The 24,526-nt window shown below is 41.3% G+C and overlaps 1 protein-coding gene across 1 annotated transcript in view; it reads left to right on the top strand.

Moving 5' to 3' along the window:
• The window catches only part of LOC142889654 (neural-cadherin-like), a 310,909-nt gene that overhangs the window by 190,530 nt on the left and 95,853 nt on the right, over nucleotides 1-24,526 (top strand). Inside the window, exon 26 of the mRNA XM_076028445.1 lies at nucleotides 5,523-5,800. Within this exon, the coding sequence (XP_075884560.1) occupies nucleotides 5,523-5,800 (278 nt within the window). The remainder of the gene's footprint in view (nucleotides 1-5,522; nucleotides 5,801-24,526) is intronic.

Genomic DNA, 24,526 nt, shown 5'->3' with positions numbered 1-24,526 from the left:
CTGTCTCTTCCACCTAGTTCATCTCGTCTAAATGAAGGAAATGAAGGATTGTAGGATTGTATGTTATGTGCAGGAAACAAGACGTTCTCGGCTTCGAAAATATCCACGTCGAACCTCATGAATTGTTTAAAATGAGTTTGTTCGGTGAAATGTGCAGTTTGTGTTCAGAGACCAAACAATCATTCATGTTCAGAGGACAGAGAGAATATTTGGAATTGCAAAATTTGCACCTTAATAAAGTTTATTCCAAGGCGCTGAGCAACTGTAACTTTATTTTTTTTTTTAAGTAAAGTAATTAGTAATTGATTACTTATGAAACAAAGTAGTTAAATAAGCAATACGCTTATTTTTCAGCAATAATCAGCATTTGGATTACTTTTAGAATCAGGAATCAGAATTTTATTTTATTTTATGGGGTAGTCCCAACAACACTAATTATGAGCATTTTTGTTTGTTTTTTGCGAGCAGCTACTGCGAGATGCTGCGACCTGCATCGTGTGTCAGGTTGAGTTTCCTGCCGTCTCTGGGGTTTTTTATTTGTTTGTTTTTTCCCTGTCAGTAAATGGTATAGCTTGTATTAGAGGTGTAGTTTCCCAACGTGGGATCAATGAAGCACATTTCTCTGTCTTTTTAAAAAGTTAGAATTCAGTCATAGACTACCTTTTTTTTTTTTTTTAATAAACTTTATTCATCATATTCATCACATGACAGGTTTGGAGAATCACAGTAATAGTGCGCAGAGAGTGAATAACACATTAATGTTTTACATGATTGTGGTGACCCTCTCTAGAGGCTGGTTCAGTCAGACCTCATCTCATGTTTCACGTCTGAGCAGAGGTTCTTGTGTGTGTGTATTTCATCTCCAGCATTCTCCAGGAAGAAAGTTTCTGATCTGCTGTGCTGAGAGGAAATGATGAGCCCGTGTGCATTTGCGTGTGTGTGTGTGCGAGTGCATGAGTCCACGGGCCAATCACAGCTGACTTTAGGTGATGTCTTGAGGTCAGTCCACACTCGACGTCTTTTCTCACGGCTGCATTTCCTTTGGCTGTGCTTGTGACCTTTCTGTAAGGAAAAGAGGCGCAGACGCCGCTGAGACTTCATAAAGTGGATGAAAAGCATAAGTGAAGCACTGGAGATGAAAACGGGGGGCAGGGGGTTTCCGCAAGCGAGGCGCAGACGGATGTGTGAGCGGAGTGGGACAGTGGAGGCAGTGAGGTGTGATTGGCGAGGAGTGAGCAGAGCGTTTCATCTGGATTCAGCCAGTTCCCGCTGCAGAGGAGACATTGATCAGAATGAGATGTGAAGCGTTGCAATGGAAAGGATGAACGCGGGCTGTGATGATAGTGGACGGGGGTGAGAGTGGGTGGGGTGGGGAAGGGTGGGAGGAGCTGTGGGGTGTAGGGGGCTGAGTAGCTCTGGAGGAAAGAGTAGCGTCTGGAAGATGAAGCAGAGCCTGCACTAATGGTCCAATTCCTCGGTTGTGCTTATTTTATGTAAGAAAATCTTTTATTTCTCCATCAGAGTAATGGAAGTTTTACACCAGTGTTTCCCAGCCTGCGTGCTGCCCCTCTTCACTTTTAATGATGCCACGTTGGTTTCGAAATCTCAGAAATCACTGACACAGTCCTCCTATATCAGAGTGCACCTTCTCGTACTATAGCTTTGGTCCTCAGAGCAGCGGAGGTAATTGCTGAGGCTTCTCAGTTCATTTGGAGAACATTTCTTGGAACATTAAGACTCAGCGATTAATCTTTAAAAGGCACAACGCCCTTTTCATATTTCCTCTGCATGTTCTCACTCTGTGTCTCACATTGCTAGAAAATTCAGCCGTTCAACGGGCTGCTGAGAGTTCCAGGTGTTCCACCAAGAGAACACTAGGAGGTGTTCATATCAATATTCATTCAAATTTGTGTATATACATAATAACATTTTTAATCGTGATTAATCCCATTAGTGTCCTGAGTTAACTCGCGATTAATCTCATATTAAGTGCATTTCTTTTAACCCCGCTCTATAAGTAATTTTTAACAATTCAATTAGAATTATACTTTATTAATCCCTTGGGAGAATTCCCTCAGGGAAATTGGTTTCCAGCCACAACAACAACAACATAGCACGCAACACTTTAAGCAGCAACATAAGACATTTATTGTATTTCTTATACTCTCGAAAAAATTAGAGAGGACAATAATAATTCCTTTGTGGAACTATTCTACTTTTATTTTCATTGGAACATTCCAAAATGATTACATACTTAAACTATCCAGATACTCTCCAAAAAAAAAAAAAAAACTAAAACCTTGTGGTATTCTCAAACCAATGCTCTTAAGCATTAAGGTTTACTAATAAAACAATTAATTTTTACTTGCATGCAAGATTGGCCATTTCACTGTGTGCCCCTTCATCGTGTGTGTGTGTGTGTGTGTGTGTGTGTGTGTGTGTTTCATCTTTCTCGCACTCTGATGACACTAGATACTGACAAATATAACATACACAAATATGATCGCATTTGTCAATCGCGGCATTTTATTTTGAAAAAAAATGCTTTTATTTTGAAAATTAAACCAGATTCTCTGCCCTGCGATGAACTGGCGACTTGTCCAGGGTTTTCCCTGCCTTCGCCCTAAGACAGCTGAGATAGGCTCCAGTAGACCCCCGTGACCCTGAATAGGAATAAGCGGGTATAGAAGATCCTGTCCACCTTGACTCGCCAAAACGATAGCTGCACGGCGCAAGCCGGCCGCGGAAGTGCGCGCCGCTACAAGTCTCATGTTAACGACACCATCGATTAACAAGGGTGCCAAAATGTATCCTTTTATTATGATATTTAACTTATACTAATGTATAGTTAATGATATATATTGACTATAGTTGTAAGTATGGTCGTAAATGCATATTACAATAAATATTATTTTGTAGTGATATGTAACATGAATAGTATATAAATTACTCAAATACTGTAGAATATGACGTCTTGAGCGGTCGAGGTCATTGTTCTTGTCTTTGCTTTTGGTTTGTAAATTTAAGCAAGAACATTTATTCTGTCCTGTTCTATTTTGCTTCTGTTCTTCAGTTTTTTTCATCCTGCTATAATAGATGTTACATATGTTTATAATAATTTCTTAATCTAAATGTAAAAGGAATAGGCACAATAAGCCATGGCTTCAGCCTACACCGTTTTGGACCTGATTAATGTGCTGGTCCATGAGATGAGTTTTTGTAATGACCAAAATAAGCCACAATCATGACTCACAATGACAACAAAATACAGATTAATAACAAATATACACATGTACAAAAAAACAGTACTCTACTATGATGTGATACATATATTTACCTTAAGTGTACACAGTCTGGAAAAATAACTTTGATGTACCAGCAGTGATATTACAGAAAGGAATATTGGGAATGGCGTACATGATAATTGGAGTGCGTCACTTTGATAAATATTGAGGTGGGTGCTTGATTCGTGGGAGGAAGAACAGCTTAAGAGGAATAAAAATAGTCGAATTAAGACCTTGTGTGACACCACAAATTCTGGCTTGAGCTTGAGTCCAATTTAAGTCCATCAAAAAGAAAAAAAAGTGGCAATGGAACTGGTTGAAAGTTCGCTGCTGCAAGAGTGGAGGTGTTTGATTGCTTGGAAAAAGCTGAAAGAGTTTACTCTTAAGGCTGCCTCCCGAGTATTTGATCATACGTTTCTCATTGACTTTGAAAGAAACGTCCTCACTCGTTAATACTAATCTTGATTACTGTTTAAAAAAAAAAGAAGAAATAAAAAGAAATCATCAAATAGCTTCCAAAAAAGATCAAAATAGCAAGAAAAGTGAGTTCAAAAGTGAAGTTTTGGAAAGAAAGAAAAATCACTCTTGGCTTGGAATAAAAGATGAAAGGCAAAGGGCAGTAGAAGTTCCCAAAAATACTTTAGGACCTCAGTGTGTCCCTCTGTGTGTTCTGCCCTTGCTGAATATCTTTGGTTAGAAGATGATTTTTTTTTCCTCTGCAATTCTCTTTGTAATCATGTTAAATATTGACTTGATGCCACTGCTTTATGTTAGGCTTCTGGAGTAGAAATATAAAGTAGCACTGTTGTTCAAAAAATATATTTATTTACATATAAATAAATGAATAAAATCCAGAGATATTTGCAGGCAACAGGATGATTTACTGTCCATCCGACTGGCAAACGCGTTCCTTTCTATCTGCCACGGTTCTTGTCCAAAATGATTGGAATTACAAAGAATGAATATTTCTATAACTCACCCCATCTGTTTATTTCACTAATATTTCAAAAAATTGCACGTCTATTATATGGTCGTACATCCAAAAAGAAATCCTCTTCTGATCAAAAAAATTCTATGCAGGTAGTGTGCATGTAGAAGGCCGTGAAACAAATTAGGTGATCAGAAAATCACCATCATCTTTAGATATCTTTTGATATTTCTCTGTCCCTGCTGAGGGCCAGTGCGAGTACTGGAGCCTATGGGTTGTGCCGAAAATACAGACCAAGATGCCAAGGCAATTGATCGAGATCCTTGTCAAATGATCTCTCCCTGAATCATGACACAAGAAGGCAGAGCAGCAGAGCCCAATGCCAGATACATTTCTTCGGGAACATGACTTCAGTGCCACAACCCACACGTTCAACCTGACAAAGAAAGCTCAAAATAAAATATGGAAATCTGTGAAAGAAAGAAAGAAAAAAAAAAAGAGTCTGAAAGCCAAATTCACTTTCATAGAATAACAAAATGGATTCCCTTGTTGCTCCATTTCTCAGGGAGGAGCAACACGGCCTGGAAGCAGACAATTCACAATGACTTCAACCACCCACCCATTAAGGAATATATGACACAGAGCTAAAACAGAGAGACTGAAACTAAGTTTCTTCCCCCAGGCTCTTACCCGACACCACACCCTGCCTCTCTAATGCACTAAACATGTTACACTCTTGCACACTTACACACTGTACATACTTTCAGTCACTTTCATAATTGCTTAAACTCTCCACATATTTTTTGATATATGTGCATTTGTGGTTCGTGGGCTTATTTTGTATTTATGTTTATATTAAAAGTAATTTGTTTATCGTGTTATTTGAGATTGTTCCTGCTGCTTTCTTTCTTTCTTTACTGTGAATTGTCTTTTGCTGTTTGCGTGCATCTCTGGGAAGCATTGCCACTTTTAAATTTCACTGTACATTCTTTGAACGTGTGACCAATAAAGGTCTCAAATTTTGAATCTTGAATCAATAAGTGGCTCTTCGGTACAGAAGCTGAAGAAAATCAGGACAAGCTGGACAAAACACATCATTGTCCACATTTCCTGTCCACCTTTTCACTACTGCTGAGTCATTTTGTTGACAGAAGTCATATAAATTGAACTAGTTTGGTTGGTGGAGTGCGGGGTGGAGCTCCCCCTTGTGCTCGTATTAGATTTAGGGTGCATCAAAGTTTTAGTTGGTTATTAGTTTTCGCCTTATTCTCTTCTCTTCTGGTTTTCTTGTCTTTCCTGTCTTCCTCCAGCTCCAGTCCTTCCTGCAGATTAGTATATTCCAGATCGGCGTGGATGAGTGTCCAAGGTCCGACTGTGCGGGAGCCAGCGGCTGCAACAACGACTTGACTGTGCGGGACACGCCCACGGTGGTGGACTGTGGAACGATGAGTCTAGTGTCTGTGACGGTGGAGTCCACAGCTGTGTGCTACTGCCCTGGCCGGGAACAGGCGCACCAGCCCTGCAGCGTCTATCCCAAAAACCCCTGCTTCAACGGTGGCGTTTGTGTGGACACTCAACATGGCTACAGGTGAGGTTCTGCTTTTTGTCTGTTTGTTTGTTTCATTTGGTTTCCTTTTTAGATTAGATTAGATGGATGCTTTATTGATCTGCAGCGAAAACTTGTGTTTACAGCATCGTATGGTATAACATTAAAAACAGTTGTACAACGAACCAGTTTGTACATATGTAGATGAGATTGTCATGTCATGTATGAGAGAGTGAGATTGATTTTGTGTGTGTGTGTGTGTGTGTGTGTGTGTGTGTGTTTGCTTTGAACAGGGGAGGTATTATTCATTTGGCTACACGGAGGAGCAAACATCCTGAATTGAAAGTCCAACTTTACAGTATAGATGTATAGATAGATAGATAGATAGATAGATAGATACTTTATTGATCTCCATGAGAAATTTGCACCTCAACCATTCACAAGAGCACAGCTATACAATGCAAATTGAATTGCGATTTCGTAATTTGTTTCATAAATAAACGTCTGGCTGAGTGTTGTGTCTCCTGGATGGCTGGTTTTGGTACGTCTCTCTTCTGGCCATAAAGTGTGAAACCTCATAAACTCTGGAGCTGTTGTACTTGTGCACCGAACTCCAGCCAAGCGGCTTTGGGTTGTTGCAAAGACAAAAGTGACTCCGTGCCTTTGTTTGGTTTCAATGGTTTGTTCTGTTGTTACATTGTAGCCACTCAACACACCAATTCAAAGTAAATGTAGCCTTTTGTTTGCGTGTTTGCGGCTATTGTGATCAAAAAAGAGATAATGCATCCTATCTAAGTTGTGTACAAATAAAGGTTATTATGAATTTTTACTTGATGTTTTGAGCTGTGAGCAATTTGAGCATTGTTGTTCTGCTTTCAGTGCTGATTTGGTGTTATTCTTTAAAATCAAAATCAAATGAAATTTTATTTATATAGCACCTTTCATGCATAAAATGCAATCGAAGGTGCTTGATAACAATTAAAATAAAAAAAATAAAGATGAAAAACAGCATGTAACTGAAGTGCTGCAGTCAATTTAAATCCACAACCCCCTCCTCAAACTTCTACAGGTTATCACCCCTCCCCTAACCCTAGAAACAGTCAGTAATTAAAAAATAAAGTAAATAAAAAATGAAACAAATAAAAAATAGCAGAAAACCGAGGAACCGTAAGAGCAAACAGCCACCTGGGGGGATTATCCACACTGAGAGGGTCCCCAGAATGATGACACCCCACGCAGTGAGGAGGCCCCCCCCCCCCCGCGAGGAAGCACTGGAGCTAAAAACTAAGTAACTCAGTTAAAATACAATAAATGAACATATAATAATAATAATATAATAATAATTAAAAGAAAAAGAATCTCCATAAAGCTATAAGACAGTGGAGTAAAAAGATATATAAGAGAATAAATAACCTAAAAGCCCAAGGACAATGGGCTTTAAAACCAAAGACAAGACAAGTAAAAGAAAATTAAACAAATCAGTAAAAGGCCAAACTAAAAAGGTGAGTCTTGATCCTCTTTTTTAAAGCATCCTGATCCCCTCTGGCAGTGCTGTTCCAAAGCAACGGACCGTAGTGGCTGAATGTGGCCTCCCCGTGGGTTTTGGTCCAAACACTTGGAACAATTGAAAGGGAAGTGCCAGGAGACATCAGAATTCGCATGGTCGGATAAATAAGATGCCCAAGACCGTTAAGACACTTAAAAACTAATAAAAGCACATCGAAATTGACCCTGAATCACACATGGAGCCAATGCAGCAATTTTAAAACAGGTGTAATGTGATCCCGCCCTCTGGTGCTAGTCCGCACACGAGCGGCTGAGTTCTGCTGAGTACCTGCAGGTTACAGATAGTCTTTTTGGGTAGACCAGAGAGCAGGACATTGCAATAATCTAACGGACAAGAGATCAAAGCATGCATCAGCACCTCTGTGTCTGGCTGGGAGAGAAACGGGTGGACTCTGGCTATGTTCTTAAGATGATAAAAACCCATCTTTGTGACGTTTTTAACCTGAGTAACTAGTGCTTCTTAAAATCAAATCGATAGCTCGTCAGGTTTCTTAGATTTGACTAAAACAAAAAACATTTTCACAGCCAGAAATATATAAAACAATTAAGGTGTTACACACCTCACATTATGCCGAACCAGTGTGTATAACTGCTGGGAGGATCATCTGTTCAAGTTCAACATATCTTTGTGACGTTTTTAATATGCGTATTAAAACTAAGCTCAGAGTCAAAATGACGCCCAGGTTCCTAACAGACTGTGTTCGTTTAAAATCGTGAAGTTTTGGTAAAAGTTTCTCTCTCTTGCCTTCAGGACCAATGACTAAGACTTCCGTTTTGTCCTGGTTGAGCTGGAGGATGTTTTTGGCCATCCATGACTTCATATCTAAAATGCATTCTAAAAGGGTGTCAATAGGCCCTGTGTCATCAGGAGACACAGCAATGTAAAGCTGTGTATCGTCGGCATAAGAGTGGAAGGTGGCGCCGTGTCTCCTGATGGCATCCCCAAGGGGAAGCATGTAAAGCTTAAAAAGTACTGGACCTAAACTTGACCCTTGGGGCACCCCACACTTAATCTTATGTTTTCCGGAGGAACATGCTGCCAGACTTACAAGAAATAACGGCCTGGGAGATAAGAACAAAACCAGTTAAGAACAGCACCGGAGAGGCCCATCAGGTTTCTGAGTCTCTTTAATAAAATGTGGTGACCTGCTGTATCAAAGGCAGCACTTAGATCCAGTAGCACCAGGACTGTGAGTTTATGGGAATCCGCATTACACTTGATATCATTTAGGGCTGTCTCGGTGCTGTGGTTCATCCTAAAATCAGGCTGATATTTCTTTAAAATGATTCTCTGAAATAAATATATTGAATTGGTTGAAAACTATTTTTTTTTCTAAAGTCTTACTTAAAAATGGCAAGTTGGATACAGGTTTATAATTGTAAAAAATGGTTGGGTCTAAACTGCTCTTCTTCAGAAGGGGCTTCACCACTGCCATTTTAAAGGCAGCAGGGAAGACACCCGTCTGAAGAGAGCAATTTACTATGTAAAAAATCTGTTCCTCAAAGAATTCATAAAATGTCTTTAAAAGTGATGTGGGAATTGGATCTAAAAGGCAGGTTGTTGGGTTTAGCCGGGAGAAAATTCGACCGAGTGTCCTCACATCAAGCAGGGCAAAACTCTCCAATGTTTCCTTGGATAAAAATCACTGTCAAGATGTGTTAAAAGATAAATTCTGATGCGCTAAAAGACTCGATTTTACTTCTGAAGTGGCCTGCAGCAACTTTTTTTTTGTTTTTATTTTTTTATTTTCTTCAGATTGAAGGTGGAGAAAAGAAACTTTGGATTGTTTCTGTCGTCTCTGATACGTTTTGAGAAGTGGGATATTCTTGGTTGTTTGATTGTTTTATTGTAAGAACTTGGTAATGAACCGTGAGTTTGCTTTTTCTCCACCTTCTCTCTGCACCCCTGCATTGTCTTTTGTGATTTTAAAATCTCGAGTTTACGTCTTTATTCTCTCAAAATATTCTCAAGTTCTGATAATGGTAGTCTTTGTAAAAACAGCTATTCTTTACCACTCCTGTTAGCATATTCCTGACCTCCTGCAGATACATGTGGCTGCCATGCAAGGGAAACACTGACAATGGTGTCTATGGCTTATATTTAATATTTTAATTTGGTTATATTAGTGTTGTAGTACTCAATTTTGGTATCGCTCTCAAGATCACTTTTTAATGGTCTAGGTCTCAGACTGGATGAACTCGGGATTTTTGACCAGGGCCGGTCGAGACTCAGCCAACACTGCAATGGCAGATAATAACAGAAAAGAAAGCTTTTGTTTCACCACCTCATCCCAAGAGCCATGCAGAACTTTGCGGCCTTTCACAACTACCATGAGTGAGATTGATGAGTGTATTTTTTTAGTCTTGAGCTCAGACATGAAAGATTTTTACGCATCCTGTTCATTCTTGGCATTGCCATCATTTTCAGTGAAATTATTTCTATTTTTTTTGTATTTATTATTTTTTTTTTTATGAAACAAAGTTGTTGTTTTTTTTTTTTAAATGGTTCAAAGTAGCTGGCACAACTGCAATATGTTGAAGAAAATTATAAAAAAAAAGAAATCCTTGCTGAAAATAATTGTTGCTGTTCCATTTTTGTAGAAACACTCTTGAATTCTAAAAAAGAGACATTTGTCTGTTTAGTTGTGATTTTTCTTTGATACGTACAGTCTTGGTATGGTCTTAATCTTACTCTAGTCTTGATAATGTCTTGTACTTGGTTCGCAGTCTTGGCTATATTTAATATCATGGTGTAAAATCCTGGTTAAGATAGGTTTGAAATTGTCTTTCAGATGCAGTTGGAAAATATAGAGTTTTATTTTTATTTTTTTGAAAGGCCCAGTTGAAATCGTACAGGCAGCAGTAAGCGCTGCAATAAATGTCCACCAGGCCTGACTAAATGAAAACAAGTTTGATATTTTCTTGGGCAAGACACAGAGGAAAAAGAAAGAAATCAAGTGGGTGAACACAACATAAGTGATTTTGAGACTGCAATAGAAAATGGGGCCAATTTTTTCTGTAGTGTAGTTTTCATGTGAAGCTGTTGCTGCTTTGTGAAGTTTGAAGGTAAGCTCTTTCAAATTATTATTATTATTATTATTATTATTATTATTTAGACAGTTTTTTGATGGAAATGAGCCCATCAAAGCAAACAGCAATACCCCCAGGGAGTAATTTTATTCAATACTTGGCAGGGGAAAAAATGCTCTCAAAGTCAGCAACAGAGTTGTTTCTCATTCAAGGTTTTCCATCACTTATTTTGCTGACTTCAAATTAAAGTAGTGATGTCTTGTTCTTAAGCTGTGTTGCACATTATTCAAGTGATTTAGAGCTGAAGTAGCTGAAGTAGTTGCTGCGTGTTCGCTCATAACGAGGCCCTGCTGAAAACTGTCCTAACAAGGTGAGGTTGCTGACTACATGTACATAGCTAACAAAGGTTTCAAGACCTTCATGTGTATACTTTGCCTTTACTGACAGCATCAAAGGCTACAATTTGTTGTTCATCACACAGCTAGTGCGTTTTGTCACACAATTTATTTGGGCACTTTTTGATTTCCGTGCGATTGTGTTTCGTTTATTGTCCCTGCGCAAGAAAGCGACATCATTTTTTTTTCCCCCAATGCATTTGCAATACCATGAGAGGATCAGCCAATGAGTGCAGAAAATGACTCAGACTTTACATCAATCAATCAATCAATCAATCAATCAGTCAGTCAATCAATCAGTCACTGCTGTTACTCCCATGCAGGCAACTCCCTCTACCTCTCCACTTCCAAGATCAATTTCACATCGTCCATCCTGACTTGACAACAACTCATCTTTGCCTCTTTCTCGCTATTTCCCTGTTTGTTTGTGACACCCTTTTCTCATGTAAAGAGACTTCCTGTCAAACTGATGCGGATCGCTCGCGGCACGTGCAAAAAATAGACCAGATTAGTTAACATGGGGTGTTGAATGGAAGCGGTCTTTGCTTCGCGGCGCTTCCGCGCCCGGTGTGAGCCGGATGGGCTGCTGTTCTTTTGGCGACTCGGGTTTCTTTCCCTTCCCCCTCGATTTTTGGGGGAACCTGAAACGCAACAAGGCGCTGCTTATTGCGCAATACCTACGGCAGCCGAGAAGGCACATAAACATTGCCGGGAGCGGGGGAAGAAAATCGTTTGTTTTTGTTTTGTTTTGTTTTGTTTTTTTTAATGAGAGTCGATACTGAATCGAACAATGTCGAGCATCACAATTTGAATTCGAATCCATTTTTTTTTTCCCAACACCTACTAGCTACCATACTGCTGGCTCATATGACGGCTATATATTATAATACGTCAACAATTTACCTCAGACAAAGTGCAAGTTGCTGTTTACAGACAATAGGCTCCCAGTAATTTGTCGTTCTCTCCCAGGCATAATATGCTTAAGCTCCTCAAATTCCATCATTCAGAACAATCATGATAGACTTTGACTTGAATTTATGATCTTGTGTGAGGAGGTGAAATTCCCTCTCTCAGTCCCCCTCTAGTTTGTCCTCACTGCTGGGAATCGCGGGACTCCGTGGGTTGTGATTGCTGGCAAGCTGCAGTTATTTCTGCGCTGTCACGCAGTTTTCAGCGGTGAAACCTTCCACTGTAAAGACACAAAATTGTATCGTGGCCGCTCTGAATACTTTTTAGGTGCAAAATTAAAAGTCTGTGAATATTTGCACTTGGGCCGCGTTACAGGCTTTAGAGTTGTGATTTTTCTACAGCATAACCTAATTGACTCCTCTTTTCATCATCAAATCCACACGCTGCATGGTGTAATAGTTGAGACTGTGAAGTTTTTCAGTGTAAACATTTTTATGCTTTTCCGTTAACAACTCGCAAGGAAACCATTCATTTCATCACTGAGGATCAGAGCTTATGGATGTGCAACATCAGACTGATTCACGCACAAACAAACGGTTGAATGGGGGTCGTGTCTTGTCTACGCTGATAGCTCGTTTCATCATCATGTCGGTAGCTGAAATTATTATTTGAAACACTTTCACTTTCGTAGTTTTGGCCCTGTTTACAGATTGCTTCATGCCAACCAAGACACACACTCCTCGTTTTTATTTGTTTGTTTGCCAGGAATTCCAAACCAACGCTGATTGCATGTGACAGCTCGCATACAGCGCTCATCAAATGAGCACAACATGAAGAGGAGGTTGTGAGAGGTTTTGTTCTATTTATAACAGAATGTAATACAGAAGCAAGCAGAGGCTTTATTTAAAGGTTCGGCTCTACCCAGAATGCCAACGTGTAGATCTTTCTTTTTCATCTGCAGAAGAGCCTCCAGGCCAGACTGTTAGAACCTGAAGGAGTAGGTGCAGTACTTTTGTATCCGTCCGTCAAAAACTTGTCAACTAAACCTTCTACCGGCCGTCTGCGGTGCCTCGAGACTGTGTCCAATCAAAAACTGCTTTTGTGGAAGTTTTAATCATGAAAGACGCATGACAGAGACATTAATAGAAATTGAAAATCCTCATTTTCATAGGAAAGAATGATTTCTGCTTTGTCCTTGTTAGGCGAATGTCATGATCCACCTTTTTCAGGCCATCCTTACAAGATGCATTTGAGAAACAGCTTGCCAGAAAGCTCTTAGACATTTAGCCCAACCTGACACTGAAAAGAGCGTAAACCTTGTATCTTCTCATGCAAAATAACTCTCCGGTGCTGCCCAGCTTGCATGGTGATGTTTAATGTCTGAGGAGAACAGGACGCGCACAGTCCAGGTGACGTGATGTAAGCAGCTGGTTTCCAAACTGCCTATGCTCACACACAGACGGAAAAAACAACTTGGCAGCAAGGCCTGCGGTGGGCAAACTTTTTGACTGGTGGACCACATTGGGTTCTAAGATTTGACAGAATGGCCGGAACAGGAACAGGAGCAGGTGGATGGAGTGTTTTAGTGACCCACCTCATCTGAAGTACTTAGCTCACTTCCTTGTAGAGGTAATTAGAAAATGTCCTCACTTAAGCAGTTCCTGTCCTTCCTGTGTCCTCTCGGGCAACAGCGGTGCATTTTTCATTTTCCGAGGTGTAACATTTGTTGAAGTTGCCTCCCTGGAGAAATATGTGTGCCAGAGGGTTTTCCGTGCTTAAACAGAGAATCATTTCAGCAGTCTTCCTCCTCTCTTTGTATGCAGTGAAGGCTTGACACTGTAGTGTCACATCTGTATTAGTGACGGTGACTCCAGCAGCGTGTTATTGTAGCATAGACAACTCGTTTTTGGCATCTGTGAACGTCAGTGTACAAGATTTACATCTAGTGTGTTTGAGTCTGTGCACATTGCGACGTTAGAGGAAAAACTGTGACAGAAAAGGAAGAAAAGTGGATGTATTCAGACTGGAGTGAAATAATTTCAGAGCTGCACCTGGTGTGTTGTGCAGAGGATATTGGGTGTTTTCAGTTTTCCCAAGTCATTTCTTCCTCAATTTGCCAATTCAAGGATGTAAGATTTTGTAAAATTCTCGCCCGCAGTGGAGCTTGTCAGATATTTCACGCAGCATTTCTTGTGTTGAGATCTGCTACAGTTTTGCAGTTTGCAGCAGTTCCAATAAAAGCAGTTGTCAGGATCACAGCCACCACACAATGTTTTACCACCTTAAAAACCTGTTGCTGTTGTTGACTGCCCGGTCAATACTGCAAAAATGATCAAGTGCAAAATTTGTCATTTAAATATTTTTTCCGGGGTGCAGCAAAACAAAGGGATGGCACGGGGAGCTGGTTCTTTAATCCAGTTTAATCCGGTTCTTTTAATATGTTGAAAGTATGACTATCGTGTTTGTATAGTATAAATTCTTGACACCCCAGCATCCATTGCTGTTTCTTTTGTCTACCCTGCCGGGCACCCTGCAAGACACAATTCAGAAAGCTAAAATGTGATTTCTAAAGCAACAGTTGGCCACTAGTACAACTTTATTTCATCCAAGTAATGAAGCCCTCATTGGCTAAGGACGTGAAGCCAATTTCCCACTCACTTTTCATCTCTGATTGTCTTGTGAACACAAAGAACTCTCCGCACACATGCTTTGCACAAACCTCTGCTAACCCCAAAAACTTTCATTCATTCAAGAGGTCTTCCAAATTTGATTTAAAAATGTCTTCATATTGAATAGATCCGAGTAAAGACCTGACTGTTGTAACCTCAAATAGATTTTTTTTTTCTTCATTCTGTCACAAAATTGGAATTTGCCAACTTGTAGCAAAGTCTTTTTATTTATTTATTTATTTATTTAACAGGGGAGCAGTCTGAAAGAGCTAGTGATATCAACTCACAGGATGGGTATTCACTCTGCCCAGATATACAGCTGTGATGCTGGTTACTATAACATAGCCACAACTGCACTACACAAGAAGGAAAGGGCAGTTAGTGGTTGTAGAGTGTGACTCGTGGGTGCAGATGGCACTGAGGACAAGGGGGATGTGTCCCCTCCAGATTTATTGTGACCTTATCCCCTCCTCACACTAATTAATCACAATACAAAACACCCATTGAACAATCAATTAATCAATCACTCAATCAATCAATTAATCAATCAATTTTTTATTATCATTTAGCTGTACATACAACTGTAATGAAGGTTGAAGGCTGGAGTCTATAAAAATGTTCAATTCTCCAATTTCATCCTCGGTTACTCACACTGCGCAGTTAATCCATTAACATCCCAGTGATTGTGCTGCTTAACTGCCTCATACATGCCTACAACTAATGGTGCGTTCAGTTTTACTCGTAAATAAGAAAATTGAAGTCGGAAAAGTGTGTGTTTCATTAATTGAAAATTAATTTCAAGTTCTATGTTCCCTGATGTCGCAGTTTTTTAAGACTGGGAAGGGCTAAAGTTTCACTGTTACGTTTTCTGAGCACCATATTCCGTTTTCCCAATCAGCTAATTGCAATGCACTATCCCAACTCCAGGATCCTAGGGGGCGCTGGTAGCTGCCCGTGTTTGTGCCTGTAGCAGTAGCAGTAGTAATCTTGCTAGCGTAATAAGTCCCCCTTTTCTCCGTTAAGATGTTGCCCAAGTTGTCAAGATGATGGCACGCCCACTCTGCCCGCTCTGCCCGCTCTGACCGCTTGATGTGATTTCACTTTCGAGGCCGCTCTCTCAAGAGTAATTATTCCCCTCAAAGAGTAGATACTGAGCAAGATGAGCAAGATACCTATCTGTGGTTTACCTTAGTTCTCACATGTAGCCCACCCGACTCCCTCCAGAAGCTTCAGCAGTCTACGTTGACGCAGTAAAACGTGGCCATTAAAGTCAATGAGCAGGTTCACACCACGTTTCAGAAGCGTCCCAGTAAAACGCAGTTCGGTCATCAAACAATAAAACCGATTTCACTTTGAATCTGACACTATGATGAACAAAATGCATTTATAATACCTGCATTCTGTATGATGCCAGCGGTTCGGTTTATTATTATTTTTCTTTTTTTACACACACCGATACTCTGAGACACTGTTGGGACGCACAAAAGTTTTTTTTTTTCATTGTTATTTTCTTTAAAACCATGCGAAACTGCCCGGGTTGTCGCGCGATCTTGTAATCCTCGTGTGAAGCGCTGGAGCCGCTGTGCGAGACGCTCTGCTCGGTGCTGGTGTGAATTAGTGCGGGACGCTGCTGTGAAGGTGGGGACGTGCGGCTGTGGTGTATTTACGAGGATAAAAAATAAATGTGAAAAGAGAGAAATTTGAAAGAGCGGCGGCTGGGATTTCGGGGTGGCGGCGCGCCACCGCTGAATGAATGTAGCCATTTAATGATCCCCCGAGGCACCATTTAGTCACTTCAGTTTGATTTTTTTTTTATTATTGATTTTTGCACATACTTTCTTGTTCGTTGTTTTGTTGTTTTTTCAATTAGAATTCCATCCAACTTTCTTTGCCAAGATTCTTCATCCTGTTTAAATCACCATTTGTTTTAATAAAACGTGCAGAAGACATTGGGCCAAATCCACAAAGAACGGAGCACAGCAGTAAATTGCGTGGCCTTAATCTTCGCATTGTTTCCACAACGGTTTCTCGCTAATGACATGTAGGTGCTAAAACGCCCAGAAATGCGGCACTTGAGGAGTCGGTGTAGTGAAAGTTCTTAAAAGTATGAAAAAAAGTGCCACCCAAGTATGAAGAACAAAGTTTACTGACTTCTCTTGCGGTAGAAATCGCACAAAAAAAAACAACGTGGATTCTGTCGGTCTCTTTGCATCAAGAATAATGTCAACACTAGTTTCATGAATTCTGTTTCCTGTTTACGCCTTCACAATAAAGTGCAAAAACGTCTTTCCTTTTTTATACCAAATAAAGAGCTTTAAATCTTCAACAAATGCATTCAAGTATTCAGAATAACAATAGTAATGTCTTTCAAATAACTTCTTCAGTTTAACTGCATATAGTATAATTAACTATTAATGTAAAAAGTGCACCCCCCTGCAAACCTGATTTTACAAGGAGAAACTCTGGCGAAACTCTGAGTTTTTGTGCGCTCCGCGGGAATTCATGATCGGAAGGCAGTCAAGGCGCGTCAGTTTATTTATATATTTTTATTGTGTTATATTTCTATAGTAATCGCCACCTGAGTGTAATTTGTAGCTGCTTAGTGGCTGATCTGATGGAGTAAGTGGTGCAGGTTTCAAATGTAAGTGAACTTGTAACTTATCAATGTTTCAAGTTCTTAATAAATAAATGAATAAATACATTTTATGTATGAGTCGCTCTGACGCCAGAAACACTTTGACAGATGAAACTACGCCTGGTTTTGGCTGGCGGTGTTTACATCTGTCAAAGTACATGCGGACGTGAGTGCAAACTCTAGTGGATCCGTCAGTGTTTCGAATGAGGCATATTTGCATAGAAGGAGTTGTCAGTTTGCTCAAAATGACTAATTTAAATATATCCCAAAGACTCTGGCGCAGTCCTGCCGCTACGTGCGCCTCAGCACATTTTACTCTGCTTTTCATGTTTACGTCCTCTCTGACAGGACAGGACATAGGATAGGACGCCCTGTTTTTTGTTGCTGTTTGCACGGATTTTGTGGCGTGAAAGCCGGGCAATCGCTTTGTGGATCTGGCCCATCATGTTCTGTGATCGACATAAGAAACAAATAACAGTTTGATCAGTGTGGGCGAGTGTGGGGCCTTTATTATTCAATATATAGACACACACACACACACACACACACATTGTCTTTGTAGCTTGGTCCCCCTCAGGTCGAAAATCCTATCTGCACCACTGGTGTAACTGCCACTAACATTAAAACCGTGTTGTCATCTGTCCGTGTTAACACGTCTGTGGAAACAGGTGATGCTGACAACTACCAATTTTAAATTTTTTCGCAGTTCTTTTTTATAGTGAGCAGCATGACAGCATGCTGAAAGATCATCATTTTAGCAGGAATTAATGACAGGTTTTTGCTTTGTAAGGATATTAATATGAAGTGCAACATCTCCACGTTTTTGCAGCACAGGAAACAAGTGAAGCACACATGAAAAATCAGTCATTGGTAAAAATTGAGACATGAGAGCCATGGAAATGGCTGTTGCTGCCACAGGTGTTTTGCACTTGGAAGGAACACATTTCATTTTTTTTTCTTCTTTTTCATTTTGAAGCCCCAGCAGAGACGTGCCTGTTATTTTTTTTTTAAACACATTCAAATTCCCTCTGAATATACGATAGCAGATGAGCATAACAGTCACACCAGGCTGAGCCTTTCTTCCCTGTGCTATGGCTGACTTATTTTTACCCTTCATCTTCTTTTAATTCGAAATTGTTAGCGGAGAGGGCAGGATTTCACTCTGGCTGGCTTGAGCCAGTGGAGCTCACAGCTGGACCAGAACAAAGCGACTGACCCCATCCAGAGTGAGTGAGTGACTGACCCCATCCAGAGTGACTGACCCTATCCAGAGCCACTAACCCCACCCAGAGTGACTGAGTGACTGACCCCATCCAGAGCAACTGACCCTCTCTAGAACCACTGACCCCGTCCAGAGTGAGTGAGTGAGTGACTGACCCCATCCAGAGCAACTGACCCTCTCTAGAACCACTGACCCCGTCCAGAGTGAGTGAGTGAGTGAGTGACCCCATCCAGAGTGACTGACCCTGTCCAGAGCCACTGACCCCGTCCAGAGTGAGTGACCGACTGACCCCATCCAGAGAGACTGACCCCATCCAGAGTGAGTGAGAGACTGACCCCATCCAGAGTGACTGACCCTATCCAGAGCCACTGACCCCATCCAGGGGAGACTGACCCCATCCAGAGTGACTGACCCCATCCAGAGCCACTGACCCCATCCAGGGGAGACTGACCCCATCCAGAGTGACTGACCCCATCCAGAGCGACTGACTAACCCCATTCAGAGACTGACCCCATCCGGAGAGACTGTCTGTTAGATGGACAGACAGACAGACAGACAGACACATAGACCCAATGCTTTATTTCCACTCTTCCTTGAAAAAGTCTATTTATATAAATGCAAAACTTAACGTCAAACACTGGCCTTAGAGACTTGAGTGTCTTGCGTAACGTGAATGTTTACAACAACTATGAATCAAAGCTGCAGGCAGCGTTGATGGGGCTGAGCCCGCGACCGCCTCCCCCAACAAACCGCAAAAAAATAAAAAAAATAAACTCTTTTCTCAATTTTTTTTTTCTTATCATTCGTTTAAGCTGTTTTTGGCTCTACAGGCGGCACCATTGGTTTGGCCACGATAGAGCTACCCCCCTTTCTCTGGTCAGGGGTGTCAAGTGTCCATGTATGTGTGTGTGGGTGGCGCAAATTCACCCTTCCCCCACAGAGCTGCATCTGAGATAGAGTGCAGAGCAGTCAAAGACAGTCGGAAAATGAGACTACAAATCAATGTTACTATCTTATTTAGCGTGTAGTTGGCGTGCTGAGTTTCTGGGGATGCTGATTTTTATTTTTATTATTATTATTTTTTTAAGCAGTTACAACCACGGTGTTTTCATAAGCTGCGAGGAAAGACGGAGCAGTCCCACTTCTGTCATTGTTCTGTCTGACATTGAGTGCTCAAAAAAAGTGGAAATAGCTCACTTCCTGTTTGTTGAAATAAAAAAAAAAAGAAAAAAAAGCATTTGAGATGTAGTGGTGGACGACATGAACATGTTGGTTCTTGTGTCATGACTGTGTGATGTTCCTAGAGGGCGCTATTGTGGTTTTAGTGGAGAGACTTTTGTTGTTGATTTTTTTGCACATACCTGCAAACAAGCTCAATTTGTGCGTTTCCTGTTGGCGAGAGAGCCCCGTCGTTCGTTGGGCTCAGCCCCAGTAACAGAGAAACATTGCAAAAACAATGGGTCTTTCGCCTTTGCGAAAGATGTCCCTCGAAGCACTTTTGAGCCCCGTTGTTTGTCGGGTTCAGCCCCAATTAGGCACCAATTCAGGCACAAAAAAATATATATAAAAAAAAAGAAAGAAGACAGAAGAAAACAATGCCTGTATTACCATTTTGCCAATGTCATCCTAATTCTCGGAGCTCAAGACAATCTGAGACGCAGTTTATCACAGTGGCCGGCCGCTCCAATCCTCTTAAGGCAGCTTGGGTTTTTGCTCATTCACTGTCTGTTGGGAATTGTTTTTGTTAGAGTCCGTCAGGCAGCTGTAATCCCACCCCAAGCACCACAACCCCACCGCTCCACTAATCTCTTTATTAATCCCAGCACTGCCATTATCTGCATGTTCTCCCTTCAATCTTGGCCGTCATCTCTTGCTCTCTCTTTCTCTCTCTGTCTCGTCTCACACACACTCTCTCTCCCTCTCTCTCTCTCTCTGTGTGTGTGTGTGTGTGTGTGTGTGTGTGTGTGTGTGTGTGTGTGTGTGTGTGTGTGTGTGTGTGTGTGTTGGTGCGGCATAATATCTGGAAGCCTCTAAAAACAAAACATCCCGCGGCCATGTGATGGTGAATTATTTTGCACATCTTTTTTGTCTTTATTTTCTCCTCCCTTCACGTGGGTGACAAGCTCTCTTCCCTTCCCTTCTCTTCTCTTCCTCTCCTCTTTGTTTCATAAAGTCATCTTTAATCCCCATTATATTTTTTTAAATCACCTATTTCTATCCTTGTACTGTTACATTTTTCCTCCATTTCTACCACCTTTCAAAGTTTTAAAGAACAGATTCATGATTTTTTTCACTACCTGACAAACCCTACTGTGAACATCAGGATTTACCAGGAGCTAATACGGAGATCAGGCAAAGTGTTTGAAGGTGGAAATTTAACATTATCAGATCAGGCAGTGCCAGAGGCTGGATATTTCTTAAATATTGGCAAAACATTTTTAAACTCAGAAGCTGGAGGGCAAGTACTGTATATTTTTTGCATGACTGACACAAAAGCACAGACAGGAGGAGCAAGTACCGACCTTTAAAGCCATGCAACATGGATAAATCTGCAGTTTCTGCTGAGCATTACTCACTTGGAGAAGAATGATTAATCAGTCAATGAATCAATCAACTTTTATTTGTACAGCATTAAATCACAACCAAAGGCGTGTCAAAGTTTCTTTGTACTATCAGAGGAAAACCAACTGAATCCTCTAGAGCAGCAGGTGGCGACAGTGCCCAGAAAAAAAACTCCCCTGTAGGAAGAAACCTGGAGCTGATCGAGGCCATCAGAGAAATGGCTCCCCCACGCAACAAAGCTGAGCTGGGGACCATGGTCACCTACCTCAGGTTCGCCCCCAGACTTTCAGAAGCAACAGCTCCCGTCAGACAGCTGTTAAGGAGAACAACGAGTTTGAATGGGACTCAAATCACGACACAGTTTGTCAACAGGTGAAAGATCTTCTGACGCAGGAATCTGGCCCTGCAGTTATTGTGACCAAAATTATCACAATTATCAATTTTATCACGGTATTGTTGAAATGTGCTCAAAATGCTTTTAAAAAAAAAGGACTTATGCACACACTGAAATCATTTAACCGAAATGTATTTCGAAAACACAAATAAAAGAACGAGCAATTCTTCTTGGATTTCTTTTTTTCAAACACGGAACGCTGTTTTCCGTTTTGAGTTCGTGTAAACATGGAGTCAGGTAAAGCAACTTTAAGAACGACAGGTTGGGGTTCGGGATAAGGTTGGGTGCAGGTTAATGTGAGGGGAACACATGTCGACGGGTGAACAGTTTTCGACATAACATCGGCAACTGGAGCTGCTACTTAGCAGCGGAGCCAGTATTGTGCTGGAGCAGAAACGGACCGAACATACATCTCTAGTATAATTATTGTGCGTCAGCCCCAATTCTGAAGCAGCGCCGGGCAATACGTAGCAGCGACCGAACCGAAACACAAGTTCCTGTTTTGCTGCTGTACGTGCCGTGTGCAGATACCTGCAGACGCGACTTGCCAATCGCACCAATGATATGATGTAATTTTACAGGAGTGGGGTAACACTTAAAACTTTACTTTATTGACGACTAGTTTATCCTCAGCGTCCTTGTAATAGCCAGCGAAAACTCGTTGTGCCACCGTTTTCACACAACATCCTCCCGCTTGCTACTCACGCAAAGTACGTTCCGTGTTGTCTAGAGTATAAAATAAAATGCACATCAATGCGGTAACAATCCCGACCCTAATACATATGAAAAAACACCAACAACTTTATGTTCATATATTGTCAGGCACAGTTCGATGTAGAGAAGTTTTTACACATATTTTAAAACACTGGTGCCGTGCTCTGCATCTGGGCACTTTTTTCCCCCCAGAACCAGCTGCTCTCCTATTGGATGCGCCAAGATGTCGTCACAGCGCTCTGTGCCCGTCTGCGTCATACCGCGCGGCAAAAACGCGTTCAATGTGAACACAGCATTAGCTGTGCATGCGCGCCTGTGTCTACCGCTGCGGCTTTTCTTTCCAATGAGTCAAACAGCGGTAATCTAACACGATTTTAATGATAATTAAAATTTGAAACATGATCAATAACCGTCAGAATTTTTTTTCCTTTTTACCGCAGTTTATCATTTCACCGGTAATCGTTAGGCTTAGGAGCCGTATTACTCCAGGAAGAGAAACTAGTCGCGTACGCATCCTTGCATAAGTGTATGATGCATATAAATATAAACATGTAGATGTGGATAAATGTTATGTGGGGGGCTGTCAGAGCCAGCTAGATCTTCTCTGCTGGCCTAAGCATACCTAGAAAAGTACATTTCCCCATAAATATGATAACGTTATTCTCCATAGTCTTTTCTTTTCACATCATACAATATCCACATGGTTGCGCTGCTTACACTGTTGTATATTATGCTAGAGTTCTTATCCAATCATATTTCAGCTCCCTTGTGTTGTCAGGTTCTCTGAATTCTGCCTCAGGCCTTGAGAATCAACATGCAGGCTCCTGTTCGCTCTCAGTGAACACACCACCGTCAGTTGAGACAGCCAATCAGATCTTGAGTCCGCGTTGCCGAGACCAGCTAGCTGGCTTTACACTGAGCTTCACTGACTCGACCCCTAATACTGAACTCAACCCGGAGACCCACCACGACGAACCAACAACGTCTGAAGGAGGAAGATAGAGATTTAGTTGCCCAATCATCTGCAATTTATAATGTAAATAACGAGCAGCTTCAATAATTTGTTTTGTTATCGTCTCGTTGGTCTCATATGACTTGGTGACAACGTGCAGTTTTTGGACCAGGTTGGACAAGACTTTAAGGTCACTGTACTTTTGGTGAACTTAATAAAACTTTGTTAAGGAGTCTCCTAAAATCACCTTTCGTTTGTAAATTTTGAAATTATCAGTGGCCTTCGTTCCTTAGGTCCAGATCCACAAAGAATGGAGCACAGCGCTAAATTGCAGCTTTTTTCATGGTTGACATAGCAGCCGTAATCGCCGCCACCTCTGCGTCATATCCACAAAGGTTATTTTGCTAATGATACGTGTAGTATTCACTAATAAAATACAGACTTCGGTCTCACTGCGGCGAGTGTGTGCTCCACTTTGTTTACCTAACTGCATTGCGCTTTGGCGCACCTTGCTCACGTCATCAACTAGTGCACGTGTAACTATGCCCAAACTACTACATCTCCTTTCTTTTAAAGAACAAACTGTTGCAAATAATCACAGCTGCCAACAATGTCACAGCAATAAATTAATTCAAAACATACAAACCTGATTCATTTACTTCACGGAAGTTATACCTATTAAGTGTAAACACATGCAGCATGACTATCACTGTCACCAAAGTGGAGTACTGTATGTCAACAATACATTCAATTTTAAACACTTCTGGGAACTTTAAAAAAAAACTGAATATAATACTTGCAAGATTGACTTTGCTATTTTCTTAATTGGAGCATCATAACAAACAATTTCACCAAGTCATATTCTCAAACACTTTCAACATTTCTTTTCGTCGTTATTGTTATCCATCCATCCATCCATCTTCTATACCCGCTTATTCCAATTCTCGGGGGTGTGCTGGAGCCTCTCCCAGCTGTCTTAGGGCGAAGGCAGGGTGACACCCTGGACAAGTCGCCAGTTCATCGCAGGACTGTTATTATTATTATTATTATTATTATTATTATTATTACTTTATTTTTTCATAGGTCTATTATGACTCTTGGCCTCACTGTGCGACCTGATCTAGTGGTGGTGAAGTGCATGGGTTTTTTGGAGCCTGGTTGACCCTCCGTGTCTTGCTGTGAAGTCAGTGTTCTCATGATCTGAGTCACAAGCTTGTGTTTCTTTGTCGGTGTTGTTCTCAGTCTTTAGGAGGTGATGCCTGTTGCGTCTCAGCACCGACCTTCTTCTGTCATGATGTTGTATTGATCTCTGGGTGCCTGCGGAATCCACAACTGTTGCGGGCTCCCATTTTCCATTTTGCAGTTGGAAACGGACTGCGGCTCCTGCAGGCAGGGCAGGTCATGCTTTTGCAGTCTTGTCATCATAAAGCTTTTGCCTTGTCTGACAAACTTCTCTCCGACTGTGGACTGTGCTGCGGCAGAAAAGCTCAGTTTGAAGTTGTTTCTCAGTGGATGGAAGGACTGAGCGCAAACGCCTGCTCATCAACCAACAGCTGCGCTGGCGATTTGAGTCCATCAACCGGGGTGTAGCTATACTCCAATATGCTCAGGTAGGGGGCTGCCCGCTGTGCATGTGCTTTGTCCATGAGGGCTTTGGCTCTCTGGACAGTCTTTCCGCCATCCCGTTGCTCTGTGGGTACAGTGGGCTGCTTGTGATGTG

The sequence above is a fragment of the Nelusetta ayraudi genome, unplaced genomic scaffold (assembly GCF_046127955.1).
Source record: "Nelusetta ayraudi isolate G7.1 ecotype Tasmania unplaced genomic scaffold, CSIRO-AGI_Nayr_v1 ptg000023l, whole genome shotgun sequence".
NCBI lineage: Eukaryota > Metazoa > Chordata > Actinopteri > Tetraodontiformes > Monacanthidae > Nelusetta > Nelusetta ayraudi.
The sequence above is the reverse complement of the archived record's forward strand: the minus strand, read 5'-3'. Positions and strand labels throughout refer to the sequence as shown.